General features: G+C 42.7%; 1 protein-coding gene across 4 annotated transcripts in view; it reads right to left on the bottom strand.

Annotated features, from left to right (window-relative positions):
* MAP2K6 (mitogen-activated protein kinase kinase 6) overlaps positions 1 to 20,679 on the bottom strand; it is a 137,874-nt gene that overhangs the window by 23,818 nt on the left and 93,377 nt on the right. For all 4 annotated transcript variants that reach the window (XM_004275421.3, XM_033438393.2, XM_033438392.2 and 1 more), the window contains exons 3-10: positions 14,441 to 14,489; positions 13,749 to 13,862; positions 12,277 to 12,396; positions 11,352 to 11,468; positions 10,627 to 10,678; positions 7,776 to 7,903; positions 6,552 to 6,629; positions 4,978 to 5,117 (exon numbers count right to left, since the gene is read on the bottom strand). In XM_004275421.3, coding sequence (XP_004275469.1) covers positions 4,978 to 5,117; positions 6,552 to 6,629; positions 7,776 to 7,903; positions 10,627 to 10,678; positions 11,352 to 11,468; positions 12,277 to 12,396; positions 13,749 to 13,862; positions 14,441 to 14,489 — 798 coding nt within the window. The remainder of the gene's footprint in view (positions 1 to 4,977; positions 5,118 to 6,551; positions 6,630 to 7,775; positions 7,904 to 10,626; positions 10,679 to 11,351; positions 11,469 to 12,276; positions 12,397 to 13,748; positions 13,863 to 14,440; positions 14,490 to 20,679) is intronic.

Below are 20,679 nucleotides of genomic sequence, written 5' to 3'. Positions count from 1 at the left end.
GTCTTATCTTTTCACTTGTGGAAGTTTATGAAAATTTCTCCAGATTTTTTTGTATAAAGGAAATGTAGGGAAAATACCCCAAGTTGACCGTCATAAAGCGCTAAGAATTCCTAAAACCTCAGAGATCGCTGTCAATAGACTATTTCTTGACCTACGGCCTCTGATGAGAAATCTCAGAATGTACCACAAGCACTACTGCAGAGTACTGTTGGAAAATATTTACACAGCAAACCAAGGCTGTTTATTGAATTAATATAACATATAACCCATTCTCTCCATCTTTTAAATCAAGAACACTTCAAAACATGGGCTAAGAATAGCAGAATACTCAGGATAAGGTTATAGGAAAAAAGCAGATTTTCCATGTTTAATAGGAAGTGCTTGAAATTCAGTACAAAATAACAACTGTGGAGTTCAAAGCTACACCAATTTCTTTTTGGATTTGAGTCAGACTTTTGATTTTCAAGTGGCTTGTCATTTTCAAGCGTGCAATTAGCTAACTGCCCTAATTGCTCTTCCAAATGCCACAACACACACTCCTGACCGTAGCTGACACTAGAAAACAGCTTTATACCGCCTTGAGCATTGCTAGCTTGGAGTTTGTGCTGACCAGAGGATTTCTGCCTATTTGAATTCCCCGACTGTTTCCAAGAAGGGCTCTTTGGTGCGTCCACAGAATAAACACGCAATGCGCCTCCCGAGCCCTACATTGGTCATAAGCTAAATAAACATCCAGTGCCTCTTTTTACTGTCCTTCCTGAACAAGTCAGGAGCTATATTTGTTTGTGTCTCTTTTGTACTAGTTCACACAGTATTGACATCTGGGTGGGCCTCTAACCATCTCCGATGGACATCGGGCTGGTGGACTGGGCGCTGAGCTCTTAAATAGGCCTAAAGGCACAGCAAGAAGGAAGTCAAGCTGTTTGGGCCCTTCGCAGAGCTGGTCCCCAATGACCTTCCCTCAGTCCCCACGCCTATAACCTATCGAAAGAAGTTATGGTGAAAAACTCTAAGCCTGCCAAGATTCCATTTTCTGGAGAAAGTCAGTTGTGAAACCTTCTGTAGGACTAGAATGTAAGGCTTTTCTATTCGATTTCTCTACCGTGAATCCCCAAACAAGGCCTAGATGGTGAGCCTCCCTGGCTCCAGGAACTCTTCAGAAGCCCTAAGATAAGAAAGCCAAGTGTAGGGAAAAAAGAGGAAGAAAATGTCATTCGCTGGTCCTGTTTCAAAATCGGTACAGAAAGGAGGGGTTTGTAAGGTATCGTTGCTGTTGTTGTTTTCTTCAAGTTCATAAGGAATAAACGCCTTAACTTTCTTTTCTTTTCTTTTCTCTCCTCCCCGCACCCCTTACCCCAACTCAGAGGATAACGTTTCTCTGATGCTGCTACAAAAGAAAGATACCAGCCGGATCTCTGGGCTCTATCATATCATAACTTTGGATATGACAGTGATAGCCAGTAAGTGCCTCTACTCCACCCCTCAAACTGCACTTTACTGTCAACTGACCAGCAGTGACCAGAGGAGAGTGACTACCAAGTTGATGCCCTGGATGAAGGTGCGCGGCTGCGATGTCATCAGATGCTTACGGTGGACGCTTCCCACGGAAGGTCACAGATACCCTGACAGGTCACCTAAGCCGTGAGTAATGCACCCTTTTTCTTCTTGTTCTACATTTAACCCAAAGACAGACGTAGGAAATAAAAGCACAGATGCATCTTTCCCAAAATTTGAGATTAAGTTTTTCACTGTCCAAATCTGTAGTCCTTCTTCCCCACTTTCCACAAAGAGTTGGGCTTTTTGAGAAGTCCTGAAGGATCATAGCCTGACTATATCATAAAAATACACACAGAGGTCACTCAAAAAGGGGTCCTTTCATGAAGACGTGCCTCAAAAATACACAGGAAAATGGAGGAACCGAGTATAAAAGGGAGATAACACTCATAGGCTACATCTTTCTTTCATCAAGAAATAAAAGAGGTGTTTTATAGGTAATGATCATTTTTCCATTCTTTCCACCCAGCCCCAAATCAAACTTAAAACTGTCAGTAATAAAACAAGTGAATACCTAGACTGCTGTTGTGGGCAGGTGTGTATCTGTATGCTAATACATGTGAAAAGTAAAATTGCCTCCATAAAGATCTAAGCCATTCATAAAATCCCCCCAAAAATCAATACACTTTTTTGAAGTATTAGACAACTTTCCCAGCTCAGTTGACTTCAAAACAATGTTCACACTAAGGGGGTATCAAAGAAAATATATCGGTGGTTTACGGTAGGCAAAGAACGATGCACCTGGCGTCTGAAACAGGAGAGCCTGGGGCTCTCAACAAATCCGACTGAGGATAAGTAGGAATGCTCATCAAATTCAGAATTAATGCTCCCCTTCAACTTCTCGATTCTCATACCAACAAAAATGACTATTTTACACAATTGATCTTAGGTGTCAGATTCTACGGGAGGTACCACACTCAGAAGTCTGAGGAAGAATTTATTCTTTGACAACTTCAAAGTTAAAGTGATTTGAGTTTTGTTTCAATTATTATTATTATTTTAAGTAAGCCCATAAACAAGCTAGACTGGCTGACTTGAGTGCAAATGAAATGACAAAGAATCAACAGTATTAACGGAATTAACAATTCCGAGAAAGCTGGAAAATGTCTATGGCTCAAAATTTTTAAATTAATGAACCATAGTAGTTGGGACTAAAAATGAGAGAAAACGAGAGGGAAACAGAGACCTCAGAGGGGTGGCCATGAGGACACTCTTATGCTGTGCGGCGGGGAGGGCCGGCCAGGGCGGCTGCTACATGAACAGCAGTAGCACAGGTGTCTGCACCTTCCACAAACGTGTGCGTGCGCTGAAGTTAGAAAACATGTATTTTTTCCAAAGCCTTCATTTTAAAAATATCTGTAAAAAGCTTTAACACTCTGACTCTTTAGGGGAAGTTCTAAGTAGGAGAAGAAAACTGGTAAAAGAAAAAGTCATCCAACGATTTTTCAATAAATTGCAGATTAAAAGGAGCTTTCTGAATAGGAAGCAGTTAATAATGGGTCCCTAGAGCATAGATGTGACTCATGGGTTCTCACCGCAGCCCTAGAGTAGAAGGATTTGAGAACATTTGTACAGGACTGATATTCTGGACGCTCCCCAGGCCAATTAGATCAAAGTCTCTGAGGCCGAGGCCTAGGTGACGGCACATCTTAGAAACGAGCAGCCGGAGTTGAGAACTGTCGGATTAAACCGCTGGTTCACAACAGGCAGCGTGGCTTTCTCAGACCTTTCACACCAGCCTTGCTCTTAGCAAGGCTTCCTGAAGTTCCCAGAGTCTTGGGAAAAGGGGCCAGGTGGGAGAAAGCTTACATAGTGCAGAGCTTGAAAAGGCTTCCTTACAGAAGCTCCTTCTCCACTATCACCCTTCTGGAGAACTGTCGGTGTGAACTGTCAAAGATGCCTCAGTCCATTTCCTAGGTGACCTTTAAACATTTGAGGGTAAGGAAAACAAAAATCAAAACCAAAAACCAAGTTCTCAAAACCAGAAGGCAAAAGCCGGAAGCCATCTCAGCCTGACAGGTGTACTACCACTCCCTGCATACTCAGGCAAGGAGAGCAGAGAGGAGGATGCACCCCCAGAGCCCAGAGGATGCACGTATTAGGAGGACCCAGCAGCACACTGTCCTACAGCCCTCTCTGGCCATTCAGCCAAAACTGCACCAGAAACAAACTGTGGCAGCTCAGCCTCATATATCCTTCGGGAAAAGTCCCCGGGGTGACATGGGCTTAGAGCCACTGAAAAGTCTAAGGGCCTTAGTTTCATAAGCAATAGGCAGCTGCTTGGTCTTAATCATGTTTCCTAATAAAAGCCATATTCAGAAGGCTTCTTCCAAAGGGCGTGGAGGCCAAGGAACGATAACCTTGAGGAAGCCAGACTCTCAGCAGCCTTCAGAACACCAGCCCCTCCCTTAGCAGCCAGCAGCCCGACTGCCCTTCTCCAAGGATCACAGCTGGGCTTCTCGCCACCTCTGAGTCCCTTCCCCCAAGTCTCATCTGCTCCGGAGGCGCCCGGATAAACCACCTCATCTCCAACGCAGCCTCCTCTTTCCAGCATCACTTGCGATGGTCATTAGTGTCAAAGCACGCCAAGCATCATGTTCCCTACGCAGACAGAAATCACTGGATTTTCTGGAGAAAACAATCCCCTCTCCAAGTTTCCTCAATTCCACTTTCAATTTCCATGAAAACAAAGTTTACAGCATTAGCACGGTTCCTTCCAACTTTTTTTATTTTCCCTTCTCAGACCCACCCCCCCCCCCGCCCAGTACTGTCCACTGTACACTTATGGGCAAGCACGTCTGTAAGTTAGCAAGTGTTCTGTAAGAGTCAGCCTACAGACACTAGAACTGCTTTGTAAGACTTCTAGGTACCTAAGGAAGGCTCTGAGAGTAGCCTCTGTCTTCTTATCCAGGGTGGTTCTTTGTGTCATACCTACTTTTCATCCCTAGCCCTCCGGTGGGTCGCCCACCTTTCTCTTATGCTCCGGTCAACATCACAGGGCTTAAAATTCCCATAAAAGAGTTCCTCCCTTTTGCGATATGATGCACGGAGTCCCCTCTGCCTGGAATACCTCTTCCTCCCCTATTTCTCTTTCGCTTGGACGTACCTCACAGGGTCCCAGCCCAGCATTTATTTCCTCCAGAAACTCAACCCAGCGCTGTTCCTCTGCGTCCCCCAAATACCCTGTGCATGTCTCCATGTCTGGACTTGCAGTGTGGACTAGAATGACTGACTGTGGACACGCCCTCCTTGGCTCTGAGCTCAGCGGGGGAGGGGCAGAGCCATCTTTGTTGCTCAGCAGCAAGGACAGGCCCGTCAGTGCTTTGGGGATGGATGCATGCATCGTGGATTAAAACGATGGGGGAAAGTCAGGAGAACTCTCTTGTTTCTTCACGCTGGCCTCTGAGAGACAGGCTGTCTTACCACTGTGAGGTAAAGTCAGCAAACTCTTCGGAGAACTTGTCTGCGGGGAGTTGTGGCGACGGCTCCTCCACCACCTGTTTGAGCTGCTGAAAAGGAGTTCCCCACGAATCATAGGGAAACCGAAGGATGGCCAGCTCGATCTAGAGGGGAGAGGGACACAAGGAGACAGGATCTTACACGGGGTGCTTAGGTAAAGAGGGGGTCCACTAGGGAATCCACTTGGCTCCAGGAGAGCCAGAGGGACGCATGATGGTGACCATCAGGTAAACTGGCGGGAGGGGGAAAACTAATGCTGTGTTCTCTAGCAGTTTTCCTCCAAGTCCTAGTGCTAGGGGTTTGCAGATTGCGTTGTACCGGAGACAGCCACTTAAACCTACTTAAAACTGGGTCCTCCCTGAAACCCGGTGCGGCACATCATAAAATTGTAAGCCAGCAGTATGAGACTTCAGGATGCAAAGCGACCAGGTTTTCAAATGCTGAGTCTAAAAAGTGATTCTCACCCTAAGACTCTTACAGAGCTGTACATCTGCTGCCATCTGCTGGGAGCATGCTAGAATTAAAAACAAACAAACAAACTAGGACCAAATGACTGATCTTTTTTTGGACTTGAGTAAAGGCCACTTTGCTTTGACAAGATCACGTGCTTTCTGGGCAGGGATGTGAAATAACTCGCAGGATTTAATCAGCTGCTGTGTCTGGGAAGGAAACAGGACCACCATGGATCATTCCAGACCTCGGTGATACACTGAAAATTTATAATCAGCAAAGTTACAAATCAGGCACTCATTGCGTACCTTTAGGCCTGTGCCTGAGAAAATTATCCTATGCGCTCCTATGAGTTTGGGCTATACCTGTACTCAGCAGCCAAGACTTCTGTCGTAACCATGTTCTGGGAAGCTGAGCCCATGTCCTGCATAACAAAGCTCTATCAGGGTCTGGGCGGGGGATGGATTTGGAGTTTGGGATTGACATGTACACACTGCTATATTTAAAACATAACCGACAAGGACCTGCTGTACAGCACAGGGAACTCTGCTCAATATTCTCTAATAACCTAAATGGGAAAAGAATTTGAATAAGAATAGATACATGTGTAACTGAACCACCTTGCTGTACACATGAAACTAACACAACATTGTTAATCAACTATGCTCCAATATAAAATAAAAATTGAAAAAGAAATAAAAAGCTCCACCAGGGTCCACACACATTAGCGCTCTTTGAGTAGCTTAAGCTTCTGCATGCCTTGATTAGAATAATTTAATTTTAAACCATAAAGAAAACTATCAGGAACGGTAGTCAGACCCTCTCATTTTACAGCTGAGGACAGTGAGACAGTCTGTGATTCCATCAGTGAATCGGGCACGCAGCTACTTGGAGGTGGAATCAAGGGACGTGTGTTTTGTCCGATCCCAGCTCCGTATTTCTGCTACACCACACTGCAAACAGTGTCGCTCCAAATCTCCTGCTCTCTCAGACCGGCGTCTCGGGCACCTGCCTCTTGTTCTCCAGGTTCACCCCATTCCAACTTCATGCCCCGAACACCCTGGTCCACGATGATTATCATACACTACCATGGTGATGCCCAGACTCCAAATGTCGGACTTCACGCTGTATCCCTTCTGGTTGAGCTCTGGGTTTATTCTCTCGGGCTGGAAAGGAGACAGAAAAAGACAGCTGAGATGACATTCCTGGCTCCATAAAGGCTCAGGGCTGAGAGTGTCACCAGCTGCCCAGTGAGTTGCTGTGAGCTGTTAACATACCTCCCAGGCCAAGAGGCTCACTAACTACAATAAATAACAACGTCTCCATGGGATTTTCCTCATTCTCCACACGTCTTTTCTTGGAGACAGTAATGGATCAAATGGATCAAATCAATTCAAAAGCAGTTTCAATTCTGCCTTATGAAGAACATGATATACATTACAAAATTACTTTGTCAGCCTAGAAGTTGCCTTGTTTAAAAGACCAACGGTCCAGAACTCAGTAAAAAGAGTCAACAAGAGTCGCTGGGCTACTGTCTGGTGTTAATAGACCTCAACAACTTTTAGCTAAACATGGACAGAAAGCTTTTCAATTCTAAGAGCAGGTTCATTTCCAAGTAGAATATTTACAGTAGAAGTCCCTTAAGTTAAAGGGAGTCTCTGCTAACGACAATGAACCTTCATAGCTATGAGGTTCCTTCAGGACTCACTTAACTGACTTGTTTGGGGAATTTAAATTCTTACTTCTGTTCTGTTCTCAACAAACAAGGCAGCATTCCCTTGTAACACTGTGGAAAATTGTGTGGGCTCTGTGTATTACCCACCTGCTTTTTCCAAGAATATACCTCTTTGCCTGATATTTTTAAAGAGTGATTTGTAGAAACATAGGCAACGTAATTCATTGCATAGTTTTAAATTTTATTTTATTTTTCCAGTTTTATTGAGATATAGTTGACATATAACACTGTGTAAGCTTTTTTGTTTTGTTGTGTTTTTTTGGCCACACCGAACAGCATGTGGGATCTTAGTTCCCCAACCAGGGATCAAGCCCACACCCCATGCATTGGAAGTGTGGAGTCTTAACCACTGGACTGCCGGGGAGGTCTCCTTTACCTGATTTTTTTTAAAAAGAATACCTATGAAGGAAGGGATTCAGTATTTCAGACAGAATATATTAAGAAAAAAGAAGATGCAGAATATTTCTTGCATCTTAGGCACATCTCTGTTTTCCCTCCCTGGCCGTCCCTTTCCTATTTTCTGGCATGGTTTGAAGGCAGTTACATTCTCGATGCTACCCCCAGCTGCTGTACTTACGGCCATGTACGGTTTGCATCCTGCATCGATAGTTTTAGCGACGGAGTCAACAAGGTAGCCACTGATTCCAAAATCGCACATCTTCACCTGGCCCAGGGTGTTGATGAGCACATTGGAAGGCTTGACATCTGAAAGCAAGAACAGTCAGGAGCCCAGGGTGGTAGTAGCATCCCTCTACCACCAGGGGCCCTGGAACCTCCCTTCCTCCTTCCCCTTCACTTTCTTCTCAAGACCCAATGCAGAAGTAACTGCCACCCCTGTGATACAACATTGTAAATCAACTCTACTCCAACATAAAATAAAAATTATTTTAAAGTAAGTAAAACATCAAAGCTGAGAAAAGGGGGAAAAAATCAACTTGATTTTCTTTTTCTTAATCATTTTTAAATGTTTTATTTCAATTTACAAAAGTAGAATTTACTAAGTTGATTTGGATTACGGAAAGCTTGGAAGAAAGAGAAAGGACATTCTTACATACGTGGCAGGTAGACCATAAAATGATTTCAGCAGTATTTAGAATGAGTAGTCACAAAAATGTTTTTCATTAGTTCATTCAGTCTAATGTCATTAATTCTTGTTCTGCTGGATCTTGGGTTAGTAGTCTGCTTTCTATTTCAGCGGTCCCCAACCCTTTTGGCACCAGGGACCGGTTTCGTGGAAGACGATTTTTCCACGGGGGGGGGGGGGATGGCGGTGGGCGGGGATGGTTCAGGCCGTATGCGAGCGATGGGGAGCGGTGGGGAGCCGTGGGGAGCGACTGGGAGCGGCAGATTAAGCTTCACTCGCTCGCCCGCCGCTCACCTCCTGCTGTGCGGCCCAGTTCCTAACGCACCGTGGACCGGTACCAGTCCAAAGCCCAGGGGTTGGGGACCCCTGTTCTATTCCACGTTGTGTCCTTGTCGGATTGGGAATCCATCAATGGAAAAAACTGTTTCCTCTATCTAATTTTTCATCTTCGTTGCCCTCATACATGCAGTAAGAACTTAAAAATTGATGATTGAATTAAACGCCTAGCCCCATGGGCCAATCATCTCTGTTATGTTAGATGAATAAGTTCTAGATAGAGATCGGCCGTTACAACATTGCCCCTCTAATGAACAATTCTATATTGTGCCCCTTAGAATTTGTTATGAGGGTAGAGCTCATGCTAAGTGTTCTTGTGACAGTAAAATAGTGTTTTACAAGCCCGGTTCATGATGATCTGTTGCGCATTTAGTGGAATGAAAAGGCAGACTGTGACGTAACGATACACCAGATGCGAGCAAAGCCGCCAGTTTTGACGGATGCTTCTGCCGGAAGTGTGTCAGAGGCCACAAGGTGTTAACTCATCATAAACCCAGATATTCCAGACCAGGAGGCAGGTCACAGAGTATACATGTGGATAAAGAAGTTTCATTCTACAGTTCTTAAATGAATCCTTCAGTCTCGAGAGAGATAACGCACTCCCCAAATAGATGAACCATTGTTATGTCTCGATAATGGAATTACAAATTACAGTTAACTTTTTCCCTAGTGACACTTTTCCCAAAGGGCATGTACTCAAAAGAAGAAAGTTATTCTAAAAACTTTAAAGGCTATCCTTTATAATTTTTCCCTTAAACAACAGATATACAAATTTCATTTTATTATTTTTTATACTTTATAAACATTCTCTACTATGAGTGAAACATTTTATAATTTTGGAATAAGCCTTTAAAATTCAGTTTCCCATTTGTGGATAATCCACATTCTTCTTCCTATCTGAATTCCTTCCCACTTTCTTCTTTTCCTCTTCCTCCCTATTTTCCCCGTTTTTAATCATAACAATGAATAATAATAATAACAGTCATAATAGGAATACTGTTTGAAGCATCTTACATTACTTTCAGGCTCAGAGAGTGTAAGAATTATCAAATCACAATACCCTATTAGCGATCAATACTTTCCATAAATTTTTTCAGAGACCTGATTAAACATATCTCTTCCAAGAAGCTTTCCTTGACTATGGCCACCCAGTACTCATCATCTTCTTGTTTTGTATTCTACCTCTACTAGTTCCATATGTGGTACATTCATATTTTTAATGTGGTTTTTTCCCCAGGTGTTTGTTATAGATTTGTCTTATTTCCCTATCAAGAATCCCTATGTAGAATTTGAATAAGAATATATTTTTTTCTCAGATACCTGTCAGGGCATCTATTATAGTGCTGTATAAACATAGTGCTGTGTAAACATAGTGCTGTGTAAACATAGTGCTGTGTAGATGTTGGACAGTGATTGCAAAAGGTATACGGATGGAGGCATGGAAGAAAGATGGAAGAAAGAATGGGTGGATGGATGGATGGATGGATGAAAAGATAACAGGAAGGGACAAAAGGAAGGAGGGAGAAGAGGAAGAGCCATATCTTCCAATTTTTTCATCTTATCCTGACTCCTGCTGTCTGAAAGGGCTGTGCTTTATACCACTTTCATGTGCACAAGAATCACCTGGGAATCTTGTTAAAATGCAGATTCCGATTCAGTTGGTCTTGGGACCCATGATTCTGCTTTTCTAACAAGTTCTCGGGTGATGGCCAATACTAGGTGAATTTTTATCCTATTCTCTAAAGTTCTCAATGGGTAATACCACAGGTCTGCTAGGTAACAGGCATTTTATATTCAAGTTTTAATGTAAAGCCCACATCTTCTGATGCCCTCAGACAAGTTAAAGAACTTGTATATGATTTTGCTATCCAGTCCCAAAGGAAAACCCCTCCATTCTCTTGCCTGACTCAATTCCATCCACTGGGGAATAAAAAAGAAAAGATAAAACTCAGGTAAAAGAAATAAAATTGATAAAAGGAACAGCCAAGGCAGCTCCATGGATACTTACCTCGATGAATGACAGAGAGCTTACTGTGCAAATGTTCTAATGCTTTTACAATCTGCAAGAGAAACACAAGGTGGGTTTATTCCCCCCCGTCACTGGAAAGGAACTGAATGTTAAGCATATCCAGGTTTATCATCCCTGGCTTAAGGTCACAAGGAGAAGTATCTTCTCAGATAGTGGTGTTCCTATCCAGGAAAATACACAGGAAGTCATACAAATTGGATTCCGCACACCAGAGAGGACTATACCCCATAGCAGAGAGGATGCCTCACTCATACATTTTGATTTTCATTTGGCCTCCAGCATTTTTTCTCTCCACCCTCCTGGGCCTCAGGAACCATGAAGGGAGCGGCCCTTCATTTCATTTTCTCCTGCTTCCTCCTCTGCCTATTGATCCTAAGAAAACATTTAAAACTCTACAAATGAAAATCAAAATCAACTAGTATCAGGACAGAGACACCAGGAACGTGGTCATAACAGATGAATGTACTGCTTAGAGGCACTTTAACTGAGAGTTTACCCAACCAAGTCGTGAGTAGACTCTTTTACATAATGCCCAGAAAGAAGAGCGTTGATTGATCCATCCACAGATGCACTCACGCATTCAGCAGACACGTACGGGATGGGAGCTATGGTCCAGGTAGTGTTTCCCCTCACTGGGGGTACAGGGACACATAAGGCCCGGACTTCTCACATGCTCCTTGAAGCAGGGTTCCTGATGTACTCACAGAAACTGCTATTTTCCCTAAGATGTCCTCTGGAATCGTTTGGCCTTTATCGATCACTTGTTTGTAGAATTTATCTAGGGACGTGTCCATGAGCTCCATGCAGATCCAGACATCCCCCTAGAGGCCGGTCGGTTCAGAGGTGGTTAGAGAGGATGGAAAAGGGAAAAAAGGAGGAAACAGTTAACACCTGTCAGGAAGAACGGACCGTTTCTTGCTTGAGTTTTGGAGGAAATGTACTAATCCCTTCAAGCTCTCAAAGGGATTTATAAACAGGCAAGATTACCTCCAAAGAACAAACTAGCAGACAGCCAAGCCGACTTGCAGGTGATCACCCACTCCTTAATGCAAACTAGGATCTACACACTAATAGCCACAAGCAATAGAACTCAGAAGTCTAAGCCTTTACTGTCACTGCCCTCCAGGAGTTAAGGCCGGATACCTACTCCGTGTCTGACCTCCCAGGCTGACCGCTGGCGGTAGTTTATCAAAAGGCTGGTTTTAAGAGGGAGATGAAGCATCGTAACCCACATCATCGTGAAGTGAAAAAGAGAGGCAGAGCAAAGAGGTAAGCGTAAGCCCACGTGGTACACAAGGCTACCTGAAGTATAGCAAGAGGCCAAAAGGCCAGAGGATTTCAGGTTTTAGGGAATCAGTCTACAGACTCTTGATAGAGACAGTTCTGGCAAAATAGACAAACCAAAACAGAAAGGAGAAAGGGGGCCTCAGCCATTTAAAAGGGCTAAACGCACTTGAAAATATCGTGGTTTCAAGCCAACTTTGCACCAACATTTCACAAGCATGAAACTCTACAGAAGACACGTCAAACAAGAAAGAGCACTGTGACTGTGTATGGCATTTATGTGATCAAGGAAACTTCTTGTTAAGCTATCGCTCTCCTTGGAGTTTGAAGGGAAGGATCACCTACCTCACGGAAGAGTGCGCCATAAAAGGTGACCGTAAAAGGACAGTCCACGGTCCTCATGGAAATATCCAAATCCATCAGTAACCTTTTCTGCTCCTGGCTATTTACTGTGGCCCGGATCCGCTGAATGGGAATGCATGAAAAATGTATGGTTACTGCTCCGAGGATGAGTCTGGTAATAAGGCAGAGGGACCTTGAAGCGTCCCATCCTGAGAATAGTACTAAAATCCACAGCACAACTTCCAGAAACAGCCCTTCAGGTATCTACCCTGAGGATTAGCTGTTTGTAACGAATGAAAAGGAAGGAAGACTGTTACTCATTTGATTTCCCGAATAATCCCCAGTAAGGAGCAAACTGATAATATATTTTGGAGAGTGTGCAAATGTTTGGGAATGCATTTCCAAGTTATAAAAACAGTCTGATTTATTATGTGGCTTTAGTGCAAAGAGGTCAGAGTATTAATTGATTTCGGGCTGATTCGGGGTCCTATAAAAAAAAAGCCAAAAGCCCCTCTTTGTGAACAAGTAAGAATATTTGGACTGAACAGCAACTGTAAGAGAATTGATTCAGGAAAGGAGAGAGGAGGAATCAAACCGAAATGGAGAAACTGTTCATTCCTACCCCAGGGCTTCTGAGAGAAGAGAAACTTGTCACACCAGCAAATGTAGCCTTATAGAAACACGATTATGTCATTAAATGACAAGACGATATAATATCATGAGGCTTTCACATTTTTTGCCTATGTAGCAAAGAGCCTGCAGAAGAAGAAACTGAAAAATCTACAAGGTAAGGGAAAGATATCTCCATTCTCCAAAAAAAGAGGCATCCCAGTCATCTGACCACCCACATTCCTAACAGTTCATCTAGAATTAATACGTTGGTCATTCTCCAAGGTCCTTCCAACATCTACTCAAGAAATTTGCAATGATTCTAAATTTCTTTTTATAGCTCAAAAGCTATGCAAATTTGCTCAAGATGATTTTACCCTCCTTTTTCCCACAAACGGAGACAATTTCCTCCCCCAGTTCGGGTTTCCTGATTTTCAGGGACAATTCTTTAAAAGCAACAGAATAAGGGTTAAAAAGACACTTGCGAGACACAAAACCCAAATGCCATATGTGAGCTCTTGTTTGGATTCTGATTTGAAAAACCAGCAGGAGAAAAAACAGCAACAACTATTAGATGACGTTGAAGAGCTATTATTGATTCTTTGACGTGTGATGATGATGCGGTGGTTGCACAAAAAATTAAAAGGAGGTGTCGGATTTATCAGTTAAAAAAACCTAGTTGATGTAACTCATGCCAAGGAAGCATATTTCACATATTTGGAGGGGAATATTGTTCCCTATGAATAAGCTTTTCTGTTTCACCCCACAGAGGATTGTTTTGCTTATATGAAGAGAGCTGGTTTGTGCTTGAGATGGACAAACACATAAATCAGGGATGGAAAACGTTTGGGGAAGGGGAACTCTACCTTCACCGCCATGATCTGCCCGCTGGGCACATGCCGCATCTTCTCCACCACCCCGTACGCCCCCCGGCCCAGCTCCACTATAGGCTCCAGGTCATCCGCCTTCACCTCAAAGTTCTGCAGGAGAGAAAAGCAAGAATACAATAGGAAAAAGGGAAATAAACTGGACACAGGCTACCTTGTCCTCTCTCTAGTTTCTCCCAGCGTTCTAGGGGCTCTTTCTAGTCCAGAACTTTCTGGTCTAGAAGCTTTTCCAAGCAGCTACTGAAAGCAAGAAGTGCATGGGAGATGGGTAGACCCTACTGCACCTGCTCGTCACGGGCAATACAGACATCCAGCTCCGACTGAGCCTCCACATCGCTCGGTGAAGGCGAACTCTGCACCGGGGTTCTTTAGCCCTGCCCCTCGTTTGTTGGCTGATGGCAGCTAGATCTAGGCCTGGACTTCGACGAATCTACCCCAAAGAGCACCATCTACTCGCTTCAAATACCTTCCCTCAGGACCACAACAGCCCGATTTCAGTTCGACATTCAAAACAGCAAGAGCTCCACAGACCACTTCCGTTTACATTCAGACTTTATTGACCCACCGCCCCTGACAGCATGTTACAGGAAATACAGTTTTTTCATTGGCCAGTTGGAAAGCATCCATGTAAAATGGTCACGATATTAACTGGCAGACATGATTTTTCTCACCTGATTTCCAATAGAAATGCAAGCTTTGGAGTCTAAATCTCGAGGTGGCCTAAGAAAGAGAAGGGGAGGAAAAAAAACATGAGACATTTAGCCAAATACGACCTTCCCAAATCAGATGCGACTGGAGAGATCTTTCCTTAGGAATAAGGTGAAAGCTCATGGGTAAAATAAAGCAGCATAAAGGGGTTGATAGTGTGGGATTTGGAATAAAATACATTTGCATTTAAATCACTTAATCTCTGAACTTCCATTTCTTTTTAAAATTTATTTTAATTTATTTATTTTTGGCTGCGTTGGGTCTTTGTTGCTCTGTGCGGGCTTTCTCTAGTTGAGGTGAGCGGGAACGACTCTCCCTCGCGGTGCATGGGCTTCTCATTACGGTGGCTCCTCTTGTTGCAGAGCGTGGGCTCTAGGCGCGTGGGCTCAGTAGTTGTGGCTCGCAGGCTCTAGAGCGCGTGGGCTTCAGTAGTTGTGGCTTGCGGGCTCAGCAGTTGTGGCTCGCGGGCTCTAGAGCACAGGCTCAGTAGTTGCGCTTGGGCTTAGTTGCTCCGCGGCATGTGGGATCTTCCTGGACCAGGGCTCGAACCCATGTCCCCTGCACTGGCAGGCGGATTCTTAACCACTGTGCCACCAGGGAAGCCCCCGTTTCTTCTTTAATACAAAGATATTAGTACACTACCTCGTGGAGTAGGAGTGGGTATTAAATGAGATATTCTAAGTAACATGCTTAGCAGAATCCCTGGCATACAGTAAATATTCAATAACTATGAGTCATATATATATATAGTGATGTGGATAATTACACTACTCTAGTAAGCCCCTGTATAAGTAATTATATTCTTACAAGGAAGTAAAAGTACCAGACTCTTCTTTCATCCGAGAGCATCCATGTGCCCAGTTATCCCACCACTTTTTCCACAACTGTTTTAACAAAAAGAAACAATAATATGGTTCTTTTAACTCACAGAATTCATAGGTCACAGGAATTCCAAATCTATCTAACCCTGCCTTTAAGATGGAACAAAGGTCCAGACAGGTAAAGTGACTTGCCCAAGGTCACGACTAACCCAGGCCTCCTGATTTTCAGGTCAGAATCCTTTCTGTTCTACCAGGCTGGCATACCCAGTTGTGATAGTTCTTCTATACATAGTGTACTCACTACCCAGGGGTCATCTCAGCAGCTGAGGTTCGCTGCTTTTATGTCTCCATTAGAGAAAACAGAGTCTTCTCATGTGTATTTATTTCCCCTACTTCACTGCTACCTTGACTGATAACAGTCCATGTACGAGAAAGAGATTTGGCTTTGGCTGTGCATAACATACAACAAACAAAACACACATAACAAACACAACATAACAAACTTGTTAATACGATCAAACGAATAAAGCGATAGGAGGCTAAAGACAAAAAGAATCCCACTGTTGCCTGAACAAAGGGCGACCAAAAAGGGTGGAAATGCAGGTGTCCCCAAGGGGACGTTCCAGGTCAGAATTATACAGAAAAATACAAGGGACGAAGAGAGGAAGAGAGAAAAAAATCCTTGGCCAATGACAATTTTCCCCATCCCTAATATATTATAATTCTACCCCTCCTGCTGAAAGTGACTAAATAAAACAATAAGTAAAATGTAGGAACATAAACACAGATACACACGTGAATCTAAGGTTTTCATGGCAAGCCTTCCCTCACCTTAAAAATCTCTTTGAAACGTATAGAAAACCTAAAATAAAGTTTTTCTATAGTAACTTAAAACCAGGACTGAGAGGGAGGGATAAAGAGGAAAACACACACGCGCGCGCACACACACACACACACACACACACACACACGGCAGTGATGTTTTCATATATCTTGTGTTTCTGAGCAGGGGATTTTTCTTCAGAAACACTTTCCGAGGAATAAACTTCTGAAAACCTGATTTCTCACTCTTAAAACCTCCAAAGCTCTTTTTCTTTAGTTGTCACAATTTGTAGTAATTGCAATGGAACTTTGATATAAAGACAAATATTATTTGAAACATGTGACTAATCTAAACAGTAAAAAATCCTTTGCAATTGTTCGGACCCTTCCTTTTAAAAAGAATGAAGTAACAGAAAAGGTCACTAGTTATTTGGGGCTACGTCCACGTGCTTGCCGTCCAGCGCGAGTGCTGGGTGAGACCTCCTCCAGGTCTGACATTCCAGTATTCATACCAGGGCTCTGCAAATTACAGTCCATGACCCAGCTGTGGGTGAATTCTACACATTTAAAGGGTTGGAAAAAACAAACGACAAAGCATCTTCGGCAGAGGCCATGGTGGCCTGGGTAGCCCCAAATATCTACTATCTGGTCTTTTGCACAAAAAGTTTGCTGACTCCAGCTTTATTCTAACATTGCATGACAACTTTACCTCACAGGAGGGTTTCACGCCATTTTCCAGAAAGAGAAAAATGAAACCCAGAAAAATTCAGTGATACGCTGAACAGACAGTCCTCAACAGAGCTGAAAATAAAACTCATGTCCCCCAAGTCTCGGCCTTGACCTAAGGAGAAGGGGGTAGAGGCTGAAAACTGGGCTAAGTGCTTTACCCGCTTCTCCTATCATTAAAACACACACACACACACACACACACACACACACACACACACACACACCCCTGTTTGGTGTCACCTTGAGCTAACTTGCTCCCAAGCGGTGAAGCTATGATTCAATCCAAGTCTGACTGAATCAGAGGAAACTTCCCCCACACCCAGGCCTCCTCTAATGAAAATGACCACCCACCCGCCATGAGGCCTACAGGCTCAGCGAGTCTGCCAAAAGCATCAAATGATGGACTGAAATGGACAGCTTGTATTGGGTTAGTTGACACTGTATCCTGTCCAGGGCTGGGCATATCCATTTGCCTGGGGCACCAAGTCTGTGCAGGAGGTTTAAACTGTGTGTGGACATTCTCTGTTGCTTATTCACTATTTCAGTGTTCTGGGGAAAGAACCAAACTTATTATGAAACTCCTAACCCTGGAAGGCCAAAGGTATTCCAAAGGTCACCTGCTATTACTTTTTTATATAAACAACCAGCTCCGGTTTATTAAAATATTTATTTATAATTCTACATGAGTAATGAGGTTACTGGTTACTATTATAATTATTATTCACCTATAATAATGTTTATTAATAACAATGTGTACTTATTACCTAATGATAATATTTATTAAGCATCTACGTGGGCCAGAGACCATGTGAGACCCTTTACATCAAATATCTTCTTTAATTTTCACAACTCTTAGAGGTGTTGGCTCTATTTTAATGTGAAGAATTGACATTGAAACAGACTAAATAATTTAAGAGATATCATCAAGGAGATGGTGACACTGGAACACAGAGCGACACCACGAAGTCTTCTCAGCTGCAGAAGTAAAAGATCCCGCCTCTGATGGATAGCCACGGGCTATCTGGCTGTAGTCACGAGCAGTGTAACGTGTGGCTAAGAGCGCATGCCTGAGGTCAGAGAACCCTCAGTTCGTATGCCACCTCTTCCACTTATTAAGTGAAATAATAATGATAATAACAACACCACTTAGAGCGACATTCATTGAGAAATTGCATTTGAAAATGCACTAAACTTGACCCTGAATATGGACTGTGACATCTGATCCCCATAGCAACTCCATCAGTGTTTGTTCCCGTTTTTCACAAGGGGGAACTAAGGCTTAGAAGGGTTAGGTAACTCGCCTAAGATATCCAGCTGGGGAAGTTCAGATATCAGATGGGAAGCCAGGCATTCCAGCACCAGAACCTGGGCTCCTGGAGCTCAACTGCTTTGAGCAGGGCCCCTGACCCTTGTATAGGTCTGTCTTCTCACTTATGAAGTGAGAGGAATAACAACTGCCTCTGAGTTTCTTGTGAGGATTAAGTGAAAGAATACTGACTAGCATGGAATCGATTTAGAATCAGTTGCTGCCAATCAAGTGAGGGAACAGCCCAGAAACCTGAGTCAGAGACACATTGGCATCAGTGACTCAAAGAAAAAACTCAAGTGAAGAGACCACACACGCGGCCCTAAAAAGAATGGGGCTCTGTCCCGGTCTATTTATTTGTGTGTAGTTCAGCAGAAGGCGGCAGGGTCTATATAAATGGCAAGAGTTACCAAGCCAACCTCACAAAATTGCCAAGAAAAACTCAAAATGAGGAAGCTTCTTCTTTAGGAGTACATATTTCAGCCTCAGTATTAAAATAATAATAACAACAACAACAGCAATAATCCTGTCCATGAGCTAACGTGGGACAGTCTACAGCCATGAAGGGACCTTGGCTTTACAGGATGAAACAGAAAAGTACATTCAAGGCTTATTCTACCACATGAGGGAAAGACAACAAAGAAACTACTTCTACCTTTGCATAGGTTTTTATTCACTTCTTTATACCAAGCAAGGATTTATGGTGGTTTTCAAAAATTCATTAAAAAAACCCAGAAAATTAATATAAATTAGAAGGTGAAGACTAGCAAATTTTAAAGGGAAGGAATAAAAGACAGCTGGAAAGTGGATATGAAAATATATCCCGAAGGAAATGATAAAGAGCAGAAAAATATCAATACACCATTCAAATGGCTACAACAAAAAATAGTGGCGTCACCAAATCTTGGACAGGTTGTAGAGAAACTGAATCACTTATACATTGCCAGTGAAAATGCAAAATAATATAGCCACTCTGGAAAACAGTTGGGCAATCTCTTAAAAACTAAACACGCACTGCCACCGGCAATTCCACTAATGGGTATTTTCCTCCCAGAGAACTAAATGTTTTTGTTCACACAAAAACCTGTACATGATTGTTCATAGACTTACTTACAACAGCCAAAAACTAGAATCAGCCGAGATGTCTTCAATAGGTGAGTGGTTCAGCTCTGCTGTCTGCACGCACACTTACAAATGTACACGCATAACTCAGCAAGATATACTACTCAGCGATTAAAAGGAGCAAAGTATGTATACAGCATGGATCAATCTTCGGGAAATTATGCTGGAGTGGCGAAAGCCAATCCCAAAAGGTTACACACTATAATCCCACTTATATAATAATATTTTTTAATGAGAAAAATTAATAGACAACAGATTAGTGGTTGCCAGGAGTGAGAAACAGTATTGGGAGAGGTGAGGAGGGAAGGCAGTCATGATTATAAAAGGGCAACATTAGGGATCCTATTGGTTTCAGAACCAGTTTCTTGACTGTAGTGGTGAATGCATGAACCTACACAGGTGACAAAAATGGTACAGAAATTTAACATCACACGTACTAGTGAATATAAGTAAAACTGGAAAACCTGAATAAGATGGGTACATTGTATCACTGTCAATATCAATTGAGCTTATAATACTATAGTTTCACAAAATGTTACCATTGGGCAGAGAATATAAAGTTTCTCTATATTGTTTCTTACAACTGGATGTGACTGTACAATTATCTCAATAACGTTGTCAATTTGAAAAGTCAAAGAAAAAAATCAGAAATCAATAAAATTGAAAGGAGGAAAATAAAGAAAACAAAGTTGGCTCTTTTAAAAATTCAATAAAAATTGATAAACCTCTAGCAAGACCAACACAGATAAAAAGAAAGAAGACACAAATTATCAATATCAGCAAAAAAAGAGGGGGATATCTCAGTATATCCTGCAGTCATTAAAAGAATAATCAGGAAATACTATGAGCAACTTTACTTTCATAAATTCAACAACTTAGAAGAAATTCCTTGAAAACTGCAAACTGCCAAAACTTAGCCACAATGAAATAGATTATCTGAGTTGCCCTATAACTATTAAAAAAAATGAATTGGTAATTTAAAAGCTCCAAAAAAAGGAATATATAAGCCCACTTTTTTTCCCTGGGGGAATTTTTTTTTTTTTTTTTTTTTTTTTTTTTTTTTTGCGGTACGCGGGCCTCTCACTGCTGCGGCCTCTCCCGTTGAAGAGCACAGGCTCCGACCGGGGCATGAACCCGCGGCCCCTGCATCAGCAGGCAGACTCTCAACCATTGCGCCACCAGGGAAGTCCCGAATCATTATTTTGTACACCTGAAACTAATATTATATGTCAGTTATAGCTCAAAAACATTTTTTTAAGAATTACCGGTTATCTTATACAATGTCTACCAGAAAACAGAAGGTACTCTTACCAACTCATTTTATAGGGTCAGTATTACCTTAAATACCAAAACCAGAACATAATAGCTCACACACACACACACACACACATTACAGGTCAAC

The sequence above is a fragment of the Orcinus orca genome, chromosome 19 (genome assembly GCF_937001465.1).
Source record: "Orcinus orca chromosome 19, mOrcOrc1.1, whole genome shotgun sequence".
NCBI classification, from domain to species: Eukaryota; Metazoa; Chordata; class Mammalia; order Artiodactyla; family Delphinidae; genus Orcinus; species Orcinus orca.
Note: the sequence above shows the minus strand (reverse complement) of the source record. Positions and strands in the feature narration are given on the sequence as shown.